The sequence below is a fragment of the Nyctereutes procyonoides genome, unplaced genomic scaffold (genome assembly GCF_905146905.1).
Source record: "Nyctereutes procyonoides isolate TBG_1078 unplaced genomic scaffold, NYPRO_anot_genome, whole genome shotgun sequence".
Classification (NCBI taxonomy): domain Eukaryota; kingdom Metazoa; phylum Chordata; class Mammalia; order Carnivora; family Canidae; genus Nyctereutes; species Nyctereutes procyonoides.
In genome coordinates this window covers 46,322,192-46,345,121 of record NW_026575042.1, presented here as the reverse complement: position 1 = coordinate 46,345,121, position 22,930 = coordinate 46,322,192, and the positions used below count along the sequence as shown (strand labels likewise).

General features: G+C 40.8%; 2 protein-coding genes across 2 annotated transcripts in view; one reads left to right on the top strand and one right to left on the bottom strand.

Annotated features, from left to right (window-relative positions):
- MED12L (mediator complex subunit 12L) overlaps positions 1-22,930 on the bottom strand; it is a 317,933-nt gene that overhangs the window by 110,176 nt on the left and 184,827 nt on the right.
- On the top strand, positions 125-22,205 carry GPR87 (G protein-coupled receptor 87). The gene is made up of 3 exons (XM_055321580.1): positions 125-497; positions 17,061-17,192; positions 21,087-22,205. Exons 2-3 carry the CDS (start codon positions 17,159-17,161, stop codon positions 22,127-22,129), a joined length of 1,077 nt encoding a protein of 358 aa, XP_055177555.1. The 5' UTR covers positions 125-497; positions 17,061-17,158; the 3' UTR covers positions 22,130-22,205.

The following is a 22,930-nucleotide window of genomic DNA, read 5'->3' as shown; positions in this document are numbered from 1 at the left end:
CCTCCACAAAAAGGGGGTGGGGGTGGGGGGAGGGAAAGAAAGAAAAAGAAAAAAATGACCTAAACACCGGGACTGATTGAAACTTCATCTCCCCCTCCCTTCCACAGTCCTCTGGCATTCTGAGCTCCAGCCCTCTGTGTTCCCTTCAGGTGAATCACCGTCTGATTCCTGCAAGTTCAGGAAATGCTCTTCCCCAGTCTACAAATCTCACCTACTCTCAGATGTGAGTCACTTACATGAGCAAGAGAGCAAGTTGCTCCAGTTGTTCGGAGCAGGACAATCCGAAAGGGTGCCTCAAAGGACACTCGCAAGGGGCCCTGGGGAGAACCCACCTTCTCTGACAGGGGAGAAAAATGCTTATTTTTCACGCTGTGCCAGAAAACCCACTTCTCTGCCAACCATAGTTTCAAGGCTTATTCTTAATTAGAGTTGAGAAGCCTGTTTCAACTTGAAGACACCGTATCAGGTGAATGGACACCCAGACACCGCAATGAAAGGTAAAGCAAAAAAATTTTCTTTAATTTTCTTAAAAGCTGTGGTGGATAGAACACAGCACTGATTGAGACTGTAATTATCCTTCTGCTTAAATCTGAGCTCTGAAGAAAAAGTAGAAATTAGAATACTAACTGAGTAAGATAATGTAAGTCCTCCCTGGGAGGCACCACATTCCAAAACAGGGGCCATATGTTCTTCATGGAGGTTCACTGCTTCCAACTCGGGCGGGCGGAAAATGTAAATTGTGTATAGTAACTTCAGAAGCGGAAACGATGATTTGGGAACCACTTATATTTAAGTGACTTTTTTTTTAAATCACATTTACTGTATTAGATGAGTAAAATCTATAGTCTCTGGTAATTATTTTCCAAGACCTGAAATGTATTTCATGATAAGTGGAAAAAAAAAAAAAAAGAAATCAAGAGAAAAAGGATGTCTTTCTGTCCAAATTGCTTCATTTGATATAAAAATCTCAATCTTTCTCACTGTGCCACAAAGAACAGGGCCATCCTCATTCCAATTCCTTAAGAGATCATGTTAAAACATGTCACCAAAGGCACTGAAAAAACTGCCCGGCTCCTGACAAAGGGCTCGAACACTGTACTTCTGGTTCATATTCAAACTAGGGAAGTTTTTGCTTCACTGAAGACAACATAAAGCAAGTGTGGAGATTTAAACTTGTCGAATTTATAATAAAGATGTTGCAAGATAGGTGAGCCTAAAGTAGGGTGACTTTTGATTTATTTAGATCAACATTTATCTACCACGGAACCTCATATCGTACTCTCGAGAGGAGTCTGCTCTCCTGTTAGGTGTATTAACACTTTCAACAACAGCTTTCTTTCAGATTTCTAGTTAGAGGCTCCAACTTACTAACCAACCAACATAAACAGCAAAAACATCAACTCTCTATTACCAAAACTCTAGGGGGCAGGGAGAGCCAGACACTGTTCACAGCGTGCATCGTGATCATCTCTGCCATTCTGAGGTTAACAAAAATCTTTCCTTCTTGAAATTAGGAATCAAGGAGATTCTCTTATTAGTCTTTCAACAAAGCTCTTTGCTAAGACTATCATTTCTAACACCTACTTGAAAATGGTTTTGATATATGTAGGTGAAGGCAGAGTGGCTGGAGCAATAGATTCCTGAATACCATGTTTAAGGATGTAGGCCAAGGGTGAGGGAGAGGGGGAGTAATTAGTCAGAAAATCATAACTTTCATGAAGAGGCTGAGGAGAAATTTCCTACCCAGAGACAGTGTGCTGAGAGGGATTACTGCACTCAGGGAGGGGGTCGGTGAAAGGAGACTAAATGAGAATGGATGTTTTTATTTAGGTTACGGTGTGCAAGCCCTCTCCTGAGTCGGCCTGCTTTTCTTCCTTCCATGTTATCTTAGGGTTTCACTTCTTTCAAGAATAATATTCATGCTTAGACTTGTACTCCGAAAATGCCACAGAAATTTCACATAAAGAAGTAGACAAGAATGGTCATTTGTTCTTTGTATACCTCCAAATAGGAAAATGAGGAAAACCCATAAAACCCCCTCCAAGCCTCTCCTGGTGAGGGCAAAACAGAAGTGAGGTGAAACTGGGTTAAAAATCACCTGGGAGTAGTCCACAGTCTCCAGGGCAGACGCTCTCTGCACAGGCAGGGGACAGTAGGTTGATTTAGGGCTGAAGATCCAAGACTCGCAGCAAAATGCAGACTGCGCCCAAAGTTATCAGAGAGAGTTGGGCGAGCCTCTCACTTCTCCAGGAGTTCGCTGCCATCCCTCACAGTAAAATGGGGGGATCGGAGTAGGTGGACAGGGCCCTTGCACCTCTAGATTCCCACAATCCAGGTGATATGCGCAGGTACTAGGATTGGTCATCAAGAACCAAGGATTGGATCAAAGGAGGAGACTGGGTGGAGCCAGCAGGACTCATCCTCTCCATTTCTGTCCCAGCCAACTACATAATGCTAATCAAATCTCAGCCTCTTGAGGTTCCAGGTTCCCCCTCTCCAAGATGGAGATGACCACATTTTGTTCCCACTTTCTCTGGTAGAAAGTGTTGCATTAATACAAATACAACAGCTACCTGCAGTTCTTGTACTGTGAGACCATTGAAAGCAGAGAGGGGAAAACAGAGGCAACCATGACCTTATGAGATTGGACTGGGGGGGGGGCAGTGGCATAACAATAAAGTTTTAACAATAGAGAACAATCAGCGGTGAGGGTTGACAGTGGGAGGTGGGTGGGGGATGGACTAGGCTAGACGGGTGATGGGGATTAAGGAGGGCACTTGTTATGATGAGCACTGGGGGTTGTACATAAGTGATAAATCACTGAATTCTACTCCTGAAACCAATACTGCACTATTTGTTAACTAGAATTTAAGTAAATTGTTTTAATATAAATAAATAAAACTTTCAAAAAAGAAAAGAAAGTGGTTGAGGTGAACCACTTATAAAACATCAGGGTGAATAAGAAACAAGACTGAAACATTCTGTTCAGGCCAAGAGTCAAAGCCAAGCTCCTTTCTCACCAGGAAATATAAATAAAATAAATATAAATATAAATATAAATATAAATATAAATATAAATAAATATAAAATAAATATAAATAAAATATAAATATAAATAAAATAAATAAATATAAATATAAATATAAATATAAATAAATAAATATAAATATAAAATATAAAAATAAATAAATATAAATAAATATAAATATAAATATATTTTTTTTTCTCTTTAAGTAGGCTCCACACCTAGTATGGAGCCCAGTGCAGGGCCTAAACTCCCAGCCCTGAAAATCAAGACCTGAATTGAGATCAAGAGTCAGAAACTTAACCAACTGAGCCATCCAGGTGCCCCTCACCTGGCAACAATTTCTAAATACTCTTCCTCCTTATGTGGCAAAAATGGGCAGAAGAGAGTTTGTTCTCCGTCTTTGTACGTAATCCACGCGTTTCATCCTTTATTAACATTCTTATTAACCAAAGTTAAAAAAAATTATACTAAATGCATTTGAAGAAGAGTGCTGATTAAGTGTCACTTGTCAAAAGACATCACAATGAGTCATTCCTATCAGTGACTCTTTAATAAGGAAATTTCTAATAAGAATTTCTATCATTCTGGAAAGAGAAGGTAACTCCTTAAATGACTCTTTCTAATGTATTAGGTAAAACTCATATGGTACGAACTGCCCTTCCAGTCTTAATACTAAAACAACAATCATAACATACACTGATGCCTTACTTTATGCCCAAGACCACTGCATAGTTTAATTCACATAAAAAAAAAATACCTTCACTCATCTGTAAGGTGTATACTGCTATTACCTCCACTTTACAGCTGAGCAAAGTGAAGTTTAAAAGGCACAAACACAGAGCTCTCTGGCCCTGGCAGGTCCATCTGCAGTCAACTGTGCTATTAGTCACTACTTTGCTGGTGCTGAGTAAACGTGCTGTGTGCTATTACTGACCTCTTTTTTTTTTTTTTGTGCATAGTTTGTAAGCAAAATTATGTAGACTTGTGGTTTAGTCCCTGTCCTGCTTGACTGTAGGAGATAAACCGCTGTCTTGGGTACCTAGCCTGCTACTACAGAGCTCCTCTACTTCATAGTTTTCCCAAAGGAGACACAACCTTGTATCAGCACATGAACCCCCAAATTATGTGGAAGTGGCAGCAGCAGACCAGTTAAGGGCACAACACTCAGAATGACTTGTGTTCAAATCCAGGCCCCGGATCTCACTAGGTGTGTTAATAACCTGGGCTCTCACACTCACCTACCTGCTGAAGAAAGCCCTCTAAGCCTCAGTTTATTTGAACAAGGGCAGGGGCGATATTCTTCTTACTAGCACTCAGGTGGCATCTAAATAGTGAGTGCTTACTGTATGCCAAGCACCAGTAAAACGATCTATAAGGATCAAATGGATAATACTGTGGGAACACCTCATTCAATCGTCAACTCAATCCAAGGATGAATGTTTTACAGAAAAGAAAACTGAGGCATAGGAGGAGTTAGATAACCTGGCCCACGTAAACGGCAGATCTGCAGCTTGAGTCCCATGTCTCTTTAGTTAAGTTGTGTCTAAATAATTCAGAACAGTCCCATGGGCACAATAGTATTAACCAGCATTTGCCAAATGCTTCCTCTTATTAATACTGTTGTTCCGAACAAGATAGTAACACAGACTCTGCTGCTGCCAGAGGAGGGCTGGCCAAGAGCCTGAGCGTGCTCTCAGGTCAGAGATACTACTGGCCTTCAGCCATCAGGGCAACTCTCCAGAGGCACGAGAATAGGGTCAAACTCTGCTTTTCAAGTCCATTTTAAGGACTGAAGGGTACTGAACAGATTGAGATTCTGGCTCCTTCAAAAGCAGGAGCCAGTATAATAGAGGGCAGCTCAAGTAAAATAATTGATGATCCCTGCACTAAAGATGCTTCTGACCTAGTCGAAGGAAGAAGAGTGTTAAGAGAACACCCTTGGGCTGTCAGCACCCAGCTGTGTGGCTCTGGGCAGAGAGCTCATGGAAGGGATGCGAGAAAGTAACGCATGGACACGAGTTGCCTCTAGACTGTAGGCACCACGGGACTGGCCACAATCTTTCTGGGATGGATGACCTCTCTGCCCAAACCTCTTCCTCCTCCTACCTACCAGACTCAAAGGCTACAAATGAAACTGAAAACAAATCATCAATGGGCATCTCAAACCAATTTTGACAAATTGGCTAAAAGAGGAGTGGGAAAGACTCCAAAATTAATTGTTTACTGGATACCTTTGCCAAGAAAGACAGTCCTTCATATCATGACTAGGTACAGCGCGGCTACTCAGGGCAGACATTAACACACGATACTTAAATAATCACAGTTACGATTATTATTTTTTGGTTGTTTCAACCGAACATTTTAAAGGTCTACACGACAAAAACTTTAAACAAGATAAAGTCTTGCATTTATGTAGTGCCCACACCATAGGAAGCAAAATGAATGAATGAAAGAACAGTGGATGCCAGCAATACGGTCAACTGCTATATTCATGTAACAGGATATTATCACTGTTTAAGAGATATTTCCATTGTATTTATTCAACACCAATATCCCCTTTTGCCAAAAACATCCTAATTTCATGCTGCAGTAAATAATACATTCCAACTCTCGAAATTTCTCAAGTGGTAAGCACAGTAGGTTGAACTATATGAAAATGCCACTTTGACTATAAGAATAATATTTCCATGTGGTTCAACCTAGTACGTCAGCAATAAGAAGAAACTTTAGACGGTTTTTTTTTTTAAATTTAGAGCATTTTGAAAGAGTACCACAAATTAAATACAGTACCATTAATTTCTGAAAACCAATAAACTGTCTCTAAGCTTGTCTTACAAACTCATCGATCTCAGTTAAAAAGGAAAATAGTGAGGGGAAATTAGTAAAAATGAGGGAGAGGTTTGGAGCAGGAATCTGGTAACAAGGCTCTTGATCCCACTCAGAAATGGACAAAAACTCCAAGGTGAGGCCTGGAAGCCCCACCATGAAGGCTGATATCACAAACCATAACCCACAAGCAAACTGTATTTGGTCTGCCCAATGTGTTAACAAAATTAACCCGTAATTATAAATTTATGTAATTTTATGTAAAAATCCATTTCTCTTCTACACCAGATAGTCGAGTAGTAACTGACCCACACACCTGTGTGGCAACAATCCAGGGACTCTCAGTGGGGCGACACCCCCAGATCATGCAGTCCCCAGCCCTGCTGGTTACCTTCCCCGATGCTTTGGCTGTTAGCTGTATTTCGTTAGCAATACTATACTGTTGACGTGTTCTTCTACCTGGCTCACTTTCCTCAGTGACATTACCTATGGGGCTACCTTTGAATCTGAAACCCTCCACTCGAGTCCCCTTACTTCAGAGTGAGTTGTTCAGAAACACCAGAGGACTGGTGTTTGATGGGTCATCCTCCCAGTGTTTGGCCATGTCTTACATGAGATCAGCTGCTAGTTCCTATTCTCTTCCGTAGGCCGTACTCCTCTACTTCAGACGGCAAAAGAAGATGCTCATGAAGATAAAAAGTGGCAGATTTCCAGTAAGATACGATTAGGTCACAGGGGGCCACATTCCACAAGAGCCTAACATTAAAGCACGTATTTCTTGAGCCTCACACTGTTGTCTTCAAGTTCTCTGCCGGACTCTGGAGATAGAAGGATTGAGGGACAGTTGGGCAAACAAGCTGAAGATATGAAGAGTCAGGCAGATACCAGGGACTGAGGAGCACAGCTATAGTACAGGGGAAACATGGAAGGCTCTGAAAAGACGTGGCGCAGGACTTAGACTTGAAAGCTTGCCAGTGGACAAGGGAGAGACAGACAGGGAGGCTCTGGTACAGGAGTGTGGGAGCTGCAAAGTTGACAAGTAGACAAGATCAGGTCACCAGGGTACAGACAGAGCAGGGGGCGCTTGAGATGTGCTGTGTACAAGACAGGAGGCTAGTGAGGGCTGTAATGGAAGGAAACGTGACAGGCAAGGGAAAAACAAAACACACCTGAGAAATATTACAATGATACAAACAGATTACTTATTTCTCCGAGCTGGGCAACTTATTGTCATTATACGTCAACCCAGAATTATTTTGATCTAAATGGTCCCACTAGTTTGAGAATCACTGTTTTTTTTTTTTTCCCCTGGTTTTTTGGTTTTTTGGTTTTGTTTTTTGTTTTTTGAGAATCACTGTTTTAAAAATAAGGTTTACTACCAGTGAAGTTGATGGTAGGGATCACTTTAAAGAAAATGTCACTTGGGTACTTATGCATATGTGCTGAGTGTGTGTTCACACATACATACATGACATTAATTTTATGTGATGCCAAATCCTTTTATTACATACGTATGGGGGATGGGGAATTTATTTCTTGCTGTTATAGGAGGATAAAATAAACAGTAAGGGTTTGATGCTGTTAAAAATGTGAGATATCAGCTAGTGTTGAAGACCTCATTACAGAATTATTATAAATGAAGGTAAGGGAGGAGACTGAAGGAGGACTTGTCTCTTAGGAATCAGTCTTATTCAATTAATTTAAACAATATTACAGTTTGATTAAACAGTGATCTGAAGAATGAGGGTAGCTAACCTGACACCCACTCTACTGATAGGTATTCTATTGAGAATACCTACCACCCCTCATCCACAGCTAGAAAACCATAAGGATGATCCTATTGAACGGTGAAGACCATCATCACCACCACCACCAGGAAGAACAATGTTAACTCTTAAGTACAATGCATAAGCCATGGAATGGCCCTTCTAAAACAAGAAATAATATCTGCCTAAGCTTGTGAAAAGCATCCTTCAGGATCTAAACATGTCACCTGGGATCCTATATTTCTGACAACGTCTTTTTTTTTTTTTTTTTAAGAAACCAAAAGTTACTTGAAATACATTTGGCTCACATATCCATTTAAAACCACTACTCTGGTTTTTAAAACTATAGCCCTTAATTAACCCCTCTAGCCAGCCTCCTCTATACCAATAATGCAGAATTCTGCTCTACATAAATTAGACTTGGCCTAAACAGAAAATAAAAATATACACTTTGACTCAGTGAACCGTAAAATTTAACCAGATGATAATAAAAAGTGTATTATTGAGCAGAAAAAAAAAGATATTTCCCAATGGTTCACCCCTGTAGTATTATAGTACTTAAAAATATAAAATTGACTTTGTATATATGATCTCATGACTTCTCAAAGCACCTTTGGGAGCTAGGCCAGGCATTTCTTACCTTCCTCATTTCAGAGATGTGCAAGTTCAAGCTCTGAGACATAAAGTGTTTTGTTCAGGGCCACAGACTTAAATACTGAGTCTAAAACTTAATACTTTAAAAAAAAAAGATTTTATTTATTCATTCATGAGACACACACACACACACACAGAGAGAGAGAGAGAGAGAGAGAGGCAGAGACACAGGCAGAGGGAGAAGCAGGCTCCATGCAGGGAGCCCGATGTGGGAGTTGATCCTGGGACTCCAGGATCACGCCATGGACCAAAGGCAGGCGCCAAACCGCTGAGCCACCCACAGATCCCTAAAACTTAATACCTACCCACTGAACTGAGGTCTAAGACATTATCAGGCTACTTCTGAGCTCCCACTCATCAAGCCAACCAGCATAAGCTAAGAGGCTCTGGGGTCACAAAAAAATGAAACTCATTTCTTGGCTTTTGCCTCTCACTGTGGGTGATGCTGGGCAGGTTGCTGAATCTAATAAGGTTCCTCCAGTACAAAGGGAGTAACTGGGTTTGGGGTTAAAGTTATATAGAAGCATTAGACACAAGCCTTGTCGTCCTGGAGTTTACAACCCACTTTACATCACTCCTAAAATAAATATTTATAAAACAAGTAGTCACAGGTCACCTAAAAAAAAAAAATGCTAAATCTCAATGTGAACCCAAATATACATAATTGTAGGCTATACGTATCAAGTGCAACTTTGAAATCTTTAGAGTAGTACCTGAACAACCTGAATGAAGGACTGTGTACTTTACATTCTAACACCTTTGGGATGTGACTCTATGCATTAATGAAGTGCCCTATGATGACAGTGACCTAATTTTATTACAAAAACAAGTGGATTGTATTCAGTGAGATAGCCTGTTTCTTTCCCAAGGCCTCCAGCAAAGCTGCTAACAGTGTTGGAAAACTCTCCCTTCCTCCCACCCTCCCTCCCTCCCCCCCCATCAAGTTTAAATTGGGAGAGACTCTTGGGTTACAGGCAATTCCAAATGCGAGAGAGGCTGTCCCTTTCAGCAGAAACTTCATATTAGATGTTTTTTGTGAGCATTATATCTTTACCACTGAATTTTAAGGATACTGCTGCAGTATTCCCATATGAGCTACTCTTTTAGTATAGCTTTTCTTATAGAAAAGCACTTCACAAAACCCCTCAGGTCTGAAATTCTTACAAGTTCAGATATGAGCCTTTAAAGATCATACTGGGAAGTGGAAGACAAATAAGAGACGACAACCACTGCCACCAAATTATCACTCCACCAAGTAATCACTCCACCAAATGATGGACAGCTGAAACCAGGGAGAACCAGAGAGCAAGCACTTAATGGACATTAATCTTTCAGATCTTGATCAGAGAGGCAATAAGGGGACCCTGTGCAGCCAGAAAGAATGAAGGCGTCGCTGTGTCCGAGTGGGCACAGCTGCTAAGGCGGGCTTCCCCAGCTAGGCACAAGGGGCTTGCCAACCATGCTGATGTCTAACAGTGAATTTTAAGGACAAGGCTATGTGCCCAGGGTAGCAGTTCAGCAGTGCTGGATGCTGATCCTTCCCCTGGGTCCTCCCATCCCCCTTTCCAGGGAAACAGCAGACGGCTAGACATCCAACACACCGGACTTCATGCTTCTCCTCCAGCTTTTATAATTTTTCCTTCCTTTGGACCCAGAATCTCAGTTCTATCACCCATAAAAGCTGTTGAACAATAAGCAGTAGGGTGGTCTACTTAAAGACCCCGGCACAGGGGTGAGCACAGAGAAAAATAGCTCACCTAGACCATTAATAATTCTGCAGTGGGAACTAAATAAGGTCCCTGGCCACTATTTTTCTGGGTTGCTTATAGGCACCAGGACCATCACTTGGAAAGAATGCTAAGCTGTGGTCCCTAAAGCAAGAAAAATCAGGGCTCAGGAGGGAGGAGGCAGAGGAAGAAGAAAAATATATTTATGTTCTAAACAGAACATTTGATGATCCACATAGTTCGAATGTAGCCACGGAAGATGAAATGATAAACAGACCAAAGTTACAAAATGAAGTATCTGTAGGATCAGACTGGTAATGCTCCCAAGTGAGGCGGCCCAGGCACGTCAAGAGAAAATGCTGTGAGCCGGTAAGCCAGAGAGCAGACTTCTCATCTGGAAGAGGCAGCTAATACTGCTGGATTATTCATGGTTGATGTTTGCATATCTCATTTTTTAGCAGAGGATCCAAATCTAGGTTCTTATGTGAAATTTCCTGAAGTTTTTTAACACTGTTTCAGGCCAAGCAGAACTAGATCTCCAGTGAAAGAAGATTAGCAGTTCCTTCACCAGCAAGACAAGGGAAAACAAAACCCACCTCTGCCCTATACCCTCTTCTACTTTCTACCCTCCAAAATTAAGCTCCAGAATCGTTCTCCATTGTTATCCCAGGGCAGCGTATTAGAACTGCAGCTTCAGTTTCGATCAGATCGGAGACGAATGCTGACTCTACCCATTACTCGCATTGTGAGTCAGGGCAACTTAATTACCTGTCTGCACCTCGGATCTTCCCACCTCGGGGAAGAAAAGGGGATAAACCACGTAGGTCACAGAACTGTTCTGAGGATTGTATGAGACACTAAGCAACTAGTCTGAGGTCTAAGATAAAGGAGACGCTGAGAACACCTTAGTCCTTTTTCCACCACCTGCATTTAAAGACAGCTTACAGCCAACGACATAGCCACATAATTAACAAAATAGTCAAAGGAGGATATCAATGGGAGGCTGGCAAAAAAAGAAACACAAAAAACAGGTCTCTAAGCATCGATACCATCTAACCTCAGGAATGGCTGTGAAGCTTGGGCCTACCACAGACATCACATTCTTGAGTGGTTTCATCAGCCCTCAGCTGGGGGAGCACAGGGTGGCACAACAGGATTCCCGCCCATGAACAAGGTCCTGGAACCTAGCCATTACTACCGCTGAAGCAACTCTCATTGCAACACCCTGCAGGCGCTGGGACATGCACAATGCACAGCTGCTCTGGACTTAACCACACAGGGAGCCCTGCAGCTTAGGGGTTGTCAGATGAGGCTTAGAGAAAGGGCAAGCTCTTAGAGCCAAAATATCAGTCAACTGGCTCCTCGCAGGGCGGCTGAGACCACAAACCACCTAACAGTATCAGCATAAACAAGGCGGCAAGAACTTGGTTCACCTTGTGTCCAAACTATAAATCACCAAATAGATTCCATCCATGGAATTCCATTCCATTCCCTATGACACACAACAGGAACTAACAAGATAGCCCCTACCCTGTGCAGCTATGCCAGCTTCCTCAAATATTCTCATTTCAACCTTGCAGTTATCCTATAATGGCCATATCATCATATTCATTTTATACACGAGGGAATGGAGGGTCAGAAAGCTGGAAGGTAAAAGAGCTGGGGTTGAAACCTAGACTCTATCACACTGCCACCATACTTGGCTAGCAGTAAGGACAAGGGTTCTGTTTTTGTGTGTGTGTGTGTGTATGTGTGTGTGTGTGTTTGTTCTTTTGTGTGTGTGTGTGTGTGTGTGTGGGAGTGGGGGTTGTGTGTGGTTTTTTTGTTTGTTTTATAAAGCCAAGCAAGAAAATATTTTAAATGCAAGGCATTAAATGAGAAGTTAAAGTCTTCAATCAATCCTATGTCTGTCTACCTTCCACCTTTTCTCTCCTTCCCACCACAGGCATGCTTTCTTTGAAAGTGTTATCTGAAGTCCTTTCCTTACATCCTCACCTCACCAACATTACTCAACCCTCTGTAAATAGGCCTCTGCTTCTGCCCTATGCCACCCCCCTGCTCGCCCCCCACCACGTGCACGTACACACACAGTACAACACGTGCAGCCCTGGCAAAGATGAACAGTGACCTCTTTGTTAACCGAATCCTATCCAATGGCACTTTGCTGTCCTTTATCATTTGATTTCCCTGCAAGACATAACAAGTCATAGCTTCTCATTTACTAAACTCTCTTCGTGGTTCACAGGACATTACTCTCTTCTAATAATGGCCCAACTCTCTGGCCACTCCTTCAGCCACCCCTCACCGCCCCAAGATGCTCCTTAAAAGCATCTACATCAGCCCTGTCCCATTCTCACAGTACTGGACAGATTCATCCTGGGCAATCTCATTCCTTTACCATAGCTCTTTCCATAGCTGATCCTCTGTTGACTTTATATCACCAGTCAGAAGCACTGAGCTCCAACCTTGTATCTTCAACCACCTAGTAGACATCACACGAATAAAACGTGAGCATCCTAACATCAACAAACCCAAACCAGAACTCCACTGATCCCTCTATATGAGCCTCCTTTCGTTGGCCCTAACATCTCAAATACCTGGAAGGCCAACACTCCTCCTCCCTTTTCAGCAACATCAGTCAGCCCCTAATTCCTCAATATACGTCAGATATGTCATACCTCTCCATCACTCAGTGCTAACATCATCCTCAGATTACTGAACCTTCTTTGGACACACTCAGCATTTCTACATGCTCCTTTCCCACCAGACCTTCAGCAAACTTGCCACAATGCCAGTATCACCACAGCCGCAGAACCTCCTTGATTCCCACTTCCCCTCATCAGGGTACACCTATTTCCATAGTATCCCAAACCTCTCATTCTATACTTGGTGGTCTCTTTACTTCTAGATCCTCAACTAGACTATAAACCCCTTGAGGACAGACACTTAGTGTCTTCCCTCTTCATTTTTATAATACCAGAGGCTGGAACATGAATAGGCTGTCAGGAAATGACCTTAAAGAAGAAGTCATATTATGGTTGACACTGAAGAAGGAGAGGTAGAGATTTATTTCCAAGGTAGGGGAAAAGGGGGAGAAAGGGGGTCACTCAAGAGTAGGAATGAGTATGAAGAAGAGCAAAGGGCTAAACATGCCATAAGAGGCAGCCAGGTGAGTAATGTAAGGAGTTCCCAATCAAATGAAAATAATCTTTAAATTTCATCTAGGAGAGAATTAATGGAAATAATACAAGCAAAAAACACTTATATAAAGCACTTATTTATGTATCAATAATCTAATTTAACCATATAATGATGCTATAGAGCAGATATTGTTATTTATTATTATTATTATTATAATTAATATTAGAGCACACATTATTCAAAAGATTTTGGGCAATTTATCCCAAAGTCTACTGCCAACTCCTAATTATCAGAACTCAACATCTTTTGGCTTCCATACTCCATGGTCTTCAAAATGACAAAAATAACTACTATTTGACTAGTAACTGTAATTCAAGAATTTCCCTACCATATCGTAAAGTTCAGAAAGCAAAAAAAAAAAAGCATGACTGGGCTGCCTAGGTGGCTCAGTGGGTTGACTTCAGCTCAGGTCATGATCAGGTCCTGGGATTGAGCCCCATGTCTGGCTCCATGCTCGGCAGGGAGTCGGCTTGTCCCTCTCCCTTTCCACCTCCCTCTGCTCATGTTCTCTTAAATAAATAAGATCTTTAAAAAAAGAAAAAGAAAAGCATCACTACTTGAATTATTAAAAAAGAAGAATCCAGCAACAAGCAGCAGGAGAAATTTGAGAGGAAAGAAGCAGAGAGACCAGAGAGGAGGTCAAGACAGTGGCCCACACATGAGACTATGAGGGCCTTGTTCTGGAAGAGGTCTTTGAGAGTAGCAAAAGAAAAAAAAGAGGAAGACCAGGTAAGGGACTGAGTAGGTGAGGGGAAAAAAAAAAAAAAAAGAAAAAAAAAGAAAAAAGAGCTACCCTATAGAGTATTGAGGTTTTAAACTCCTTTGACCACGAGATGAAGGAAATATTCATAAATAAAGACAAAAGAAAAATTGGTTTCTGTGGAGAAAAGGGAAAACAGTTTAGAGGTTTTGAGGATGAGGAACATCAACATATACCACACTCCACCATATACATTTTATTTCTCTTGGGTAGATAGTAGGAGTGGAATTGCTGAGTCATATGATAAGTCTAGTTTTAACTTGATAAGAAACTACTGTTTTCAAAGTGGCCATATCATTTTAAATTCCCACTAGCAATGTATAATACTTTGTTCTTCCACATCCTTAGCAACACCTGATATTCTCTTTTCTGTCGATAGTCATTCTGGCAGGTATGAAACAGCATGTCATGGTGGGTTTTTATTTAAATATCTCTAATGACTAATGATGTTGAACATCTTTTCAAGTACCCTGGGTGAAATGTCCATACAAATCGTTAGATCATTTATTTTCTAATTGGGTTGTTTTCTTAATAGGAAGTTGTTAACATTCTTTGTATATTCTGAATACAAATCCTTTATCAGAAATGTGATATTCAAATATTTTTCCCCAAGTCTCTTTTTTGAGTCCACCTTAATGGCTGTCTGCTGTCTCTCTTGTTGCTGCCTGTGGCTGACCCACTTCTAGACACTGTTCCTCTTCCAGTAGGGGGTAAGCCATATGGGAATTCTTGTTACTGAGTAAGGTATATGTCAAGAGGAAGAAACATACAACCTGGGAAGAGAGATTTGTAAAAATCAGGATATATTTATCAGTTAAACTCCATGAAATGTTTCCATGAGAAGCTGGATTTGAGAATAAAAAGTTTACTGAATCCAAGGATCATTATTATGAAGATTAGAAAACTGTTTCAGTCATTTTTCCCAGTAAACTTTAGTAAGTAAAAACAAAGTAGTTTCACTTCCTTGCCTTACTTTAAAAAAATCCCTTGACACTGGCACCCAATAAGGAAAAGACTCTTAAGAGCCCTCATCATCGTCTGTGCTCTATTAACCAAAAAATTACCTTTTTAGTGTCCACTACGTACTACATACTGTAGCGGTTCGACATAAGGCATGGATAAGGTATCTAAATTCTAAAAGAGATGATTTGGGCCAGGAGGGGAATCACTAAAAATTTGCGAACCATTTTTTTCCACCTACTACCAAATCTAGCACCTACGCATCATGCGATAACAGGGAACAGAAAACAAGGGCAAAACAACAGATAAGGAAACAAGTACCTCTCTATTGCTGAGAAATTCTTCAATAGACTTCTGTCTGCAAAGTGCTCTTTCCCTGCTGACTCAGCCAATGTAACTGCTTACATCAGCCAGAAATATGCTTTGTACTTAAAGGGGAGGAGGTTACTTGGGGTCTCTTTGCAGATGTATGGTATATGAGCAACAATCAGTAAAGAGACATTAGAGTCTCACATGGTTTCATGAGCAAGTGTGACTTCCCCTGTTGCAAACCATTCACTCCATAAATCCATTTGACTGTAGCAGCACACTTGCCCACAGTTCTCAAGATTTCTTTTTTTTTAATCAATACCTTGGAGGGATCCCTGGGTGGGTGCAGCGGTTTGGCGCCTGCCTTTGGCCCAGGGCGCCATCCTGGAGACCTGGGATCGAATCCCACATCGGGCTCCCGGTGCAAGGAGCCTGCTTCTCCCTCTGCCTCTCTCTCTCTCTCTCTCTCTCTCTGTGACTATCATAAATAAATAAAAATTTAAAAAAAAATAAAAAAAATCAATACCTTGGAGAACCCAGAAACAAAGAATAGAGAGGGCTGCTTGAAAGAGAAGGGGGGGGGATATTTTATAGCATTCAGTGTTACATGCACATATGATCTCAGTTAATCTTTATAAAAATGTGTGGAATTCTGAAAGCTTGGGAAAAGTTCAGGAATGTAGCCAAGATCACACCCCCATCACTCAAAGCCAATTAAATTATTCATTCCTAATCATGCCTTGAGATTGGATGGAATGCAGTGATCACAGAGAAACACAGGGGCTTATAAGACACACATTCAAATGATATTAAATTCTTAAGGGAAATCTTGAGGAAAACACAGATACTACTCATGTAAGTTAGAGTCCAGACAGAGATTTTGTAGGGTTTTCAGAGGAATTCCAGAAACATCAGGTGACTTGATAGAGGTCACACAGCTGGTTAGTGTAAACCCAGAATTAGAACCGCAGAAATTATAAGCATAGGATATTGAAAGCATATACAACGTGAGCATATACAACACTCTTACATATATCAGTGCTAGATCTTTAAGGAAAAAAGAAAACCAAAAACAAAAAACAAAAAAAAAAAGAAAACAGATTTTTTTTTTTTTAACAATCACCGATTGCATATAAGTCCCATCATAGGTGCATTTGTTATATGCTCAAGTTGGGGTAGGGGAAAAAATCCAGTAGAAGCAGGGATGGGAAGATGTAAGCTAACACCTCCTGAGTGCATTCCAAGACCCAGGCTCTGATAACTGTCTTTTGGACTTTTGGATTCTTTCACATAATCCTTACGATAATCCTGTGATATAATTATTAGCATTCTCATTTCAGAGATGAGGACACTGAGTCACAGTGATATTAGTGACTTTCCAAGGCCACACACTGGTGTTAGATAGGCAGCATACACAGAATGGTCCTTGCTCTGTCGCAGGCTGGAGGAGGACATAAGAGTAGGCAACTCTCGTGTGGCACAGCTGTTCGTATCCAAAGAGTAGTATGCCTTTTCTGAACCTCAAAAGGATATTTATATATATATTTTTTAAAAATGATGGGTGTGACCGGGTGGCTCAGTTAGGTGTCTGTCTCCTGGTTTCAACTTGGGTCAGGACCTCAGGGTCATGGAATTGAGCCCCACATCAAGCTCCATGCTCAGTGGGGAGTCTGCATGTGATTCTCTCTCTTCCTCTCCCTCTGCCCTCTCCCCACTTGTGCTCTAAAGTAAATCAATCTTTAAAAAAAAAAAAAAAGGAAAGAAAGAAAAGATCAAATTATTCTGTTCATATTCCTTCCTAACTTATCCCCATTCTTTTTTTTGCCCAGGACTCAAGCCAGGAATAACCTATGCCAAACCATTCCCGCAGCCATCCCCAAGTGTTTCCTGACACGTATTTTTGCTTACAATCCATCACAGCTAAAGAATGGGGCTCAACTTGACACTTGAAAAGTTACCAGGTAAGCCAGCCATCAGAAAAAACGCACAGAAAATCTTCCCTGATCAATAATTGTTTTTATACTGTGTGACAATTTGGGAATTTTATTGGTCACTGAACTAATTAACAAAAATAAATCAGAATTAAAAAGAATAAAAATAATAAATCAGCATTTAGCCTCTCATTAAAAATAAAACAGCAAACAGAGAGCATCACTGAGAGAAATTTAACTTGCTATTACTTAATTCTAAGCTTTGTTTCCTGTACGGATCATCTCAAAAGGACAATAAAGATTGAATTAACATTTGGGGAAGATTTTTATAACCAAACTAAAGTACTTATTACTTTCCAGATGTAATAGTTTAAAAACTAAGGTTCAAAAAAATAATAAAAATTAAAATTAAAAAAATAAAATATAAAAAATAACGTTCACTGAGCTTTCCCAGGAATCCAAAGACCACATCCACCTCCTTTCCTGGGTAACTATTTTGACGATGACCATCCAAGAGCAGCTGTACCATGGTAGGGACTCCCTGTAATTGGCACGACTAGTGAGTTTCATTCCACCAGGCAAGTAGAGCAGTGACCTATTGATACCTTCACATTTTGTGCCAAAGAGTGACACGTCCCAAAGAGCGATAATGCAGCTATACCAAAAGCAAAAAGACCAAGGTTCTTCACCAACTCCGTCATTCTTAATGTGACTGCAACTAATGAGACAAATTGTAATTAACAACTTTAAGGTACAGAGTGAACATCCTACTAAGACTGTCCTCGAAATCATGTATTCAGGGAATTTATCTCTTGGGACATCTGGCAAAACGGCTACTGTTTATTCCCCTTAACAAAGTTATGAAGTGACTAAACCAGCTCTGTCAAGTAGAACTTTCTGCAATGACAAGAATGCCCTTTATCTGCACTAGCCGATTCAGGACTCACATGTGGTTAATGCTCTGTATGGCTACAGACCCCATGCATTTCTCTGACACACCAGCCCAGACAGCCACATCCTAGCCCTCAACACCTGCACTACAATACCACTCACACATACACACTGGCACCGAATGTTAATTTGCTATGGAACTAGAGTTCTTTTGTCATCGCCTTTGTTGATCTAATTTAAAAGGAGTCGGGAGAGGAGAGAAATCTGCACCCTCAATTATCACTCTGTATCAAGCTCTGAGCTAAATAATACAGGTAATAACGTCCTAATAAACAAGGAGTGTGTGAGAAAATAGCCTTTACATTGTAAAAACACCTTCTAATTTTTCTTAATTGAATCACCAAGCTACCTGTCATTAAAAATGCTCCCTAACTTTGCCAAGTTTTTTACTGACTGAAGAACAACATGATAAAATGGTCTGGGTGAAGACAGCCACCTATTTTTGATGGCCATTGTTCCTGAGCAGGAACACTGTGCACAGAAATGCTTCTAGCACACCCACTAGCTTTGGAAAAATTTTGGGGCAAGGATGCAGAAAAGAAAATAATGGGAATGGCTAGCAAAGAAGAATATGACATAGACTTAATTCTTTAAAAAAAAAATCAATTAGACAAAACTCTCTATATGAAGTTTTGAGCCTTCCAGGGCAATCCACAGATGGTTCATCCTGCTTACGAACCATTTTGTTCCTCTCTATTACCATATTATTTTATAAAATAAATCATAACAAGTTTAACCACTAATTTGCTTAAGCTGCATTATAAATGTGGAATTTGTGAATGAAGAGATAACCAAGCCCAGGCCTATCCTACTGAATTAAAAAGTCCTGTATTCCAAAATGTTAATCCTATACATAAACTAAGGAAGCAAATACCATGAGGTGACATGGGAATCAACAAAGCTCAACCCAAGACTCCCAAAGCCACAGTAACCACTGTGGAATAAGGCCACTCGTGCTTGATATTTGCCATTTACGAGACCATATTCGTTAAGTACTATTTTTGACATTCTGATTTAAGGCTCCAATCTTTAATAACAACCATAATTGATCAGTAAATCACCATTGAATACGAGTGCCTCTTCATACAATTAAAACTTTGAAATATAATGACATACTGGGCAGACACACAATCCCTAACCAACCCTGGGAAGTATGGGTCTTTCCATTCCACAGTGGACATCCGCAGCAGTCAACACCAAGGGTTGAAATACTCCAGGCCGAGCATGCAGCAGTTTGTGAACCATTCTTTTTTTTAATTATAATGGCTTTGAAAACCATTCATAATTGTTGCAAAGCACAGCCACTGTAGCGGGATACGATGTGGCTGCCCATTTTCAGTCTGTGCCCGTTGGCTGGGCCACTTACCCTGATTAGAACCTGGTTGCCCTCTCTCCATTTCCCACAGGGTTCCATTCTGGGTTAGATCAAAGTGTCTGCTAATAGTTTAATTGAGAAAACTAATTCAAGCACTATCTTCACTCAGGTAAAACTGCACCTCTTAGAAAGCTTCTAATAACACGGATGCCGATGGGGATCTTGTGGTGCAGAAGCAGCCAAGAATGCAACACTCCATTAAGTCGAAATAGGCTTGAATGATACTGTTCAAGACAATATTTGAAACTGGCAACAGTAATACAGATGGTAGCTGAATCAGGCATTTTAAACTTATAAAGCATAATAATGCTATGGGTATCATCGTAATAGGCTAGTCCAGGTATAAATTACTAGTCTGTGTAAGGGTATTTCAGCCAGGAAAACCAGTTTTTAAAAACACTTGTTGCATGGAATAAAGGGCAAGAATTAGAAAGAGGACAAGGTTACTTGGGAAGAGCCTACACTTAAATTTCAGGCAGCAATTTAAGAACCTGTTTTTGGATTACAATCATCAAACTATCGTTCCCTGTTTTCATTTCTTCAAAGAAGCGAACTAATACATATACTACACTGCCTGTTATATAGAGAAATGAGGGCAAAATTAATGTTGTTAGCTCTGAAACAATATCGTTCCAAAATATAATTGTCATTATAGTGAACATTATTCATTAGTGAGAAGTAAAATTTCAGTAACGACCTTCCTTGTAAACTTACATACAAAAAGTCCATTTTGAAAATTGCATTAGTCCTGCTTTAAAGGGGCGGAGGCAGATGACAACATATAACAACTGGGAGGGGAAAATGCTTGCAAGGAATGACAGGCTGAAATGCAAGTCTGATGCCGGAGCAGGGAGGCTAAGTAGGAAGATTCACTCTACAGTGGGGTATGAAAGAAGTTTTCAGCAGACTGAGGAGTCTTCCAGCCAAAGTCATCTGTCAGAGGAAAGTCTTCTGTCCCAGAAAAGTCTTGTCTTAGTTCTCCTTCCTGTGCTCGGTTACCGGCCTGGAGCAGCCTGTGGGAAGCGTCCATCAGCAAGGAAATGGTGGTGGACTCAGAGCCCTGAGCCCCTGCTACGATTTTGCTCCCCTCAGTAGGAGATCCACAATACCCATGATGCTCACACAACATGGTACTGATTGTGATGGAGTGGTACGGGATATACAGCAATATGAACTAAAAATCCCAAAAGTTAGAAGTTTAAAAATGTTTATCTAAGTGCGAGTGGCATAATGTAGCCTTGATAATAAAAACAGGCATCAGCCTAGAACAGTTTTTGACAAGTTGCCCTCCGGGATAATTGTCATAATGGTATGTTTATTTGCATTTTCAAAAGACTGACATAAAGAACCAGAAATACCACATTTTACTCAAGGGATCTCAAGTGCGATGTGTCTGGGGGAAGAGGATAAGGACTTGGGAGAGAGGCCACCAATACTTCGGTCACTCAAAACACTAAAGATGCAATACAGTAACTGTTTAAATTGCTAAAGGCATTTTTTAAATCTGCCCCAAATAGCAGTCGCCTATAAGGGAGACTAGTGGTCTGTGGGACACACATGTGAAGCTCTGACATGATGTCTCCCCACTTCTCCTACAGATAATGAGCTGCACAGCCAAGGGAGTCACGCTCCAAGTAACATGAGCGATGGACCCGGAAAGAACACCACTGTTAACAACGAATTTGACACTATCGTCTTGCCTGTGCTTTATCTCATTATATTTGTGGCAAGCATCTTGCTGAATGGTCTAGCAGTGTGGATCTTCTTCCACATTAGGAATAAAACCAGCTTCATATTTTATCTCAAAAACATAGTGGTTGCTGACCTCATAATGACGCTGACATTTCCATTTCGAATAGTGCATGATGCAGGATTCGGACCTTGGTACTTCAAGTTTATCCTCTGCAGATACACTTCAGTTCTGTTTTATGCAAACATGTATACTTCCATCGTATTTCTTGGGCTAATAAGCATTGACCGCTATCTAAAGGTGGTAAAGCCATTTGGGGACTCTCGCATGTACAGCGTAACTTTCACAAAGGTCTTATCTATTTGTGTTTGGGTGATCATGGCCGTTCTTTCCTTGCCAAACATCATTCTAACAAATGGCCAACTCACCAAGGAAAATATTCATGACTGCATGAAACTTAAAAGTCCCTTGGGAGTCAAATGGCATCAAGCAGTCATTTATGTCAATAGCTGCTTGTTTGTGGCTGTGCTGGTGATACTGATCGGATGCTACATAGCCATATCCAGGTACATCCATAAATCCAGCAGGCAATTCATAAGCCAGTCCAGCCGAAAGCGGAAACATAACCAGAGCATCAGGGTGGTGGTGGCAGTGTTCTTTACCTGCTTTCTACCCTATCACTTGTGCAGGATTCCTTTCACTTTCAGTCACTTAGACAGACTCTTAGATGAGTCTGCACACAAAATTCTGTATTACTGCAAAGAAATGACACTTTTCTTGTCTGCGTGCAATGTGTGCCTGGATCCAATAATTTACTTTTTCATGTGTAGGTCATTTTCAAGAAGGCTATTCAAGAAATCAAATATCAGAACCAGGAGCGAAAGCATCAGGTCACTGCAAAGTGTCAGAAGATCAGAAGTCCGCATATATTATGATTATACAGATGTGTAGGAGTTAAAGGCCCCTAGGCCTACTTGTCTGTTGAAGTCAAAGTGTACAGAATGTAAATAAATGTTTCTTTTGATTATGCTCGCTTCAGTCTCTCAAATACGGAAAAAAAGAGAAATAGAACGGTAAGAAACTTGGGCGTAATTTGGAACTGAGCAAAACATTAAGGCACGCCAAAGAGGGAGACAGGCAAGAGGCGGTGTGTAGCTGAGTGACAGGTTCGTGACTCGGGTCCTAGGAGCAGACTGCAGAGGAGAGAATGCCAGGGCAATGCCGGTGCACTGCAGCCATCTGCCAGGAAATGCTGCTTTGAAGCCACTTTGGAAAGAAGAGTAAGTTTAGAGAAAAAAACTATGTAGCTATAAGGTTGAACATTTGGGTTCATTTATTTCTGATGTAACTGAATACATATTAATTGCTGAGCCTTCTGTCATTCCATCTGTGAACACATTCGACCTTTGCCCATCATCCCTTCACCGTATTTACAAATGTCTACGCACATTAGAAGAAATTTGTAGTGTGGGGTAAGATGGAGAAGATTCAACTCCATCTTTTGAGCGATGTATTTCAAAGATTGAATTCGGTTAACTGATTTTAAACTTAGGCTATTTCAGAGAGAGGAAAAAAATGTGACTCTTAAGAGAAGTGGATCTTGGGTAAAACACTACGTTTGCCATTATTGTAGCACTATGCTGCTAAATCCTCAAGGGGCAAGGGTAGAGACGAGAAGATGGAGGTTTGGTTAATAAATATATGTGGCTTGCCAAAAATCCATTTAATAGTCTTTACTTTAGAAAAATTAGA

Bases quoted from the DNA above. Each gene is read 5' to 3' on its own strand.
- GPR87 (XM_055321580.1), top strand. From the start codon at position 17,159: ATGGGGCTCAACTTGACACTTGAAAAGTTACCAG. The intron at 17,193-21,086 runs GTAAGCCAGCCA...CTTCTCCTACAG, and splicing joins GACACTTGAAAAGTTACCAG to ATAATGAGCTGCACAGCCAA.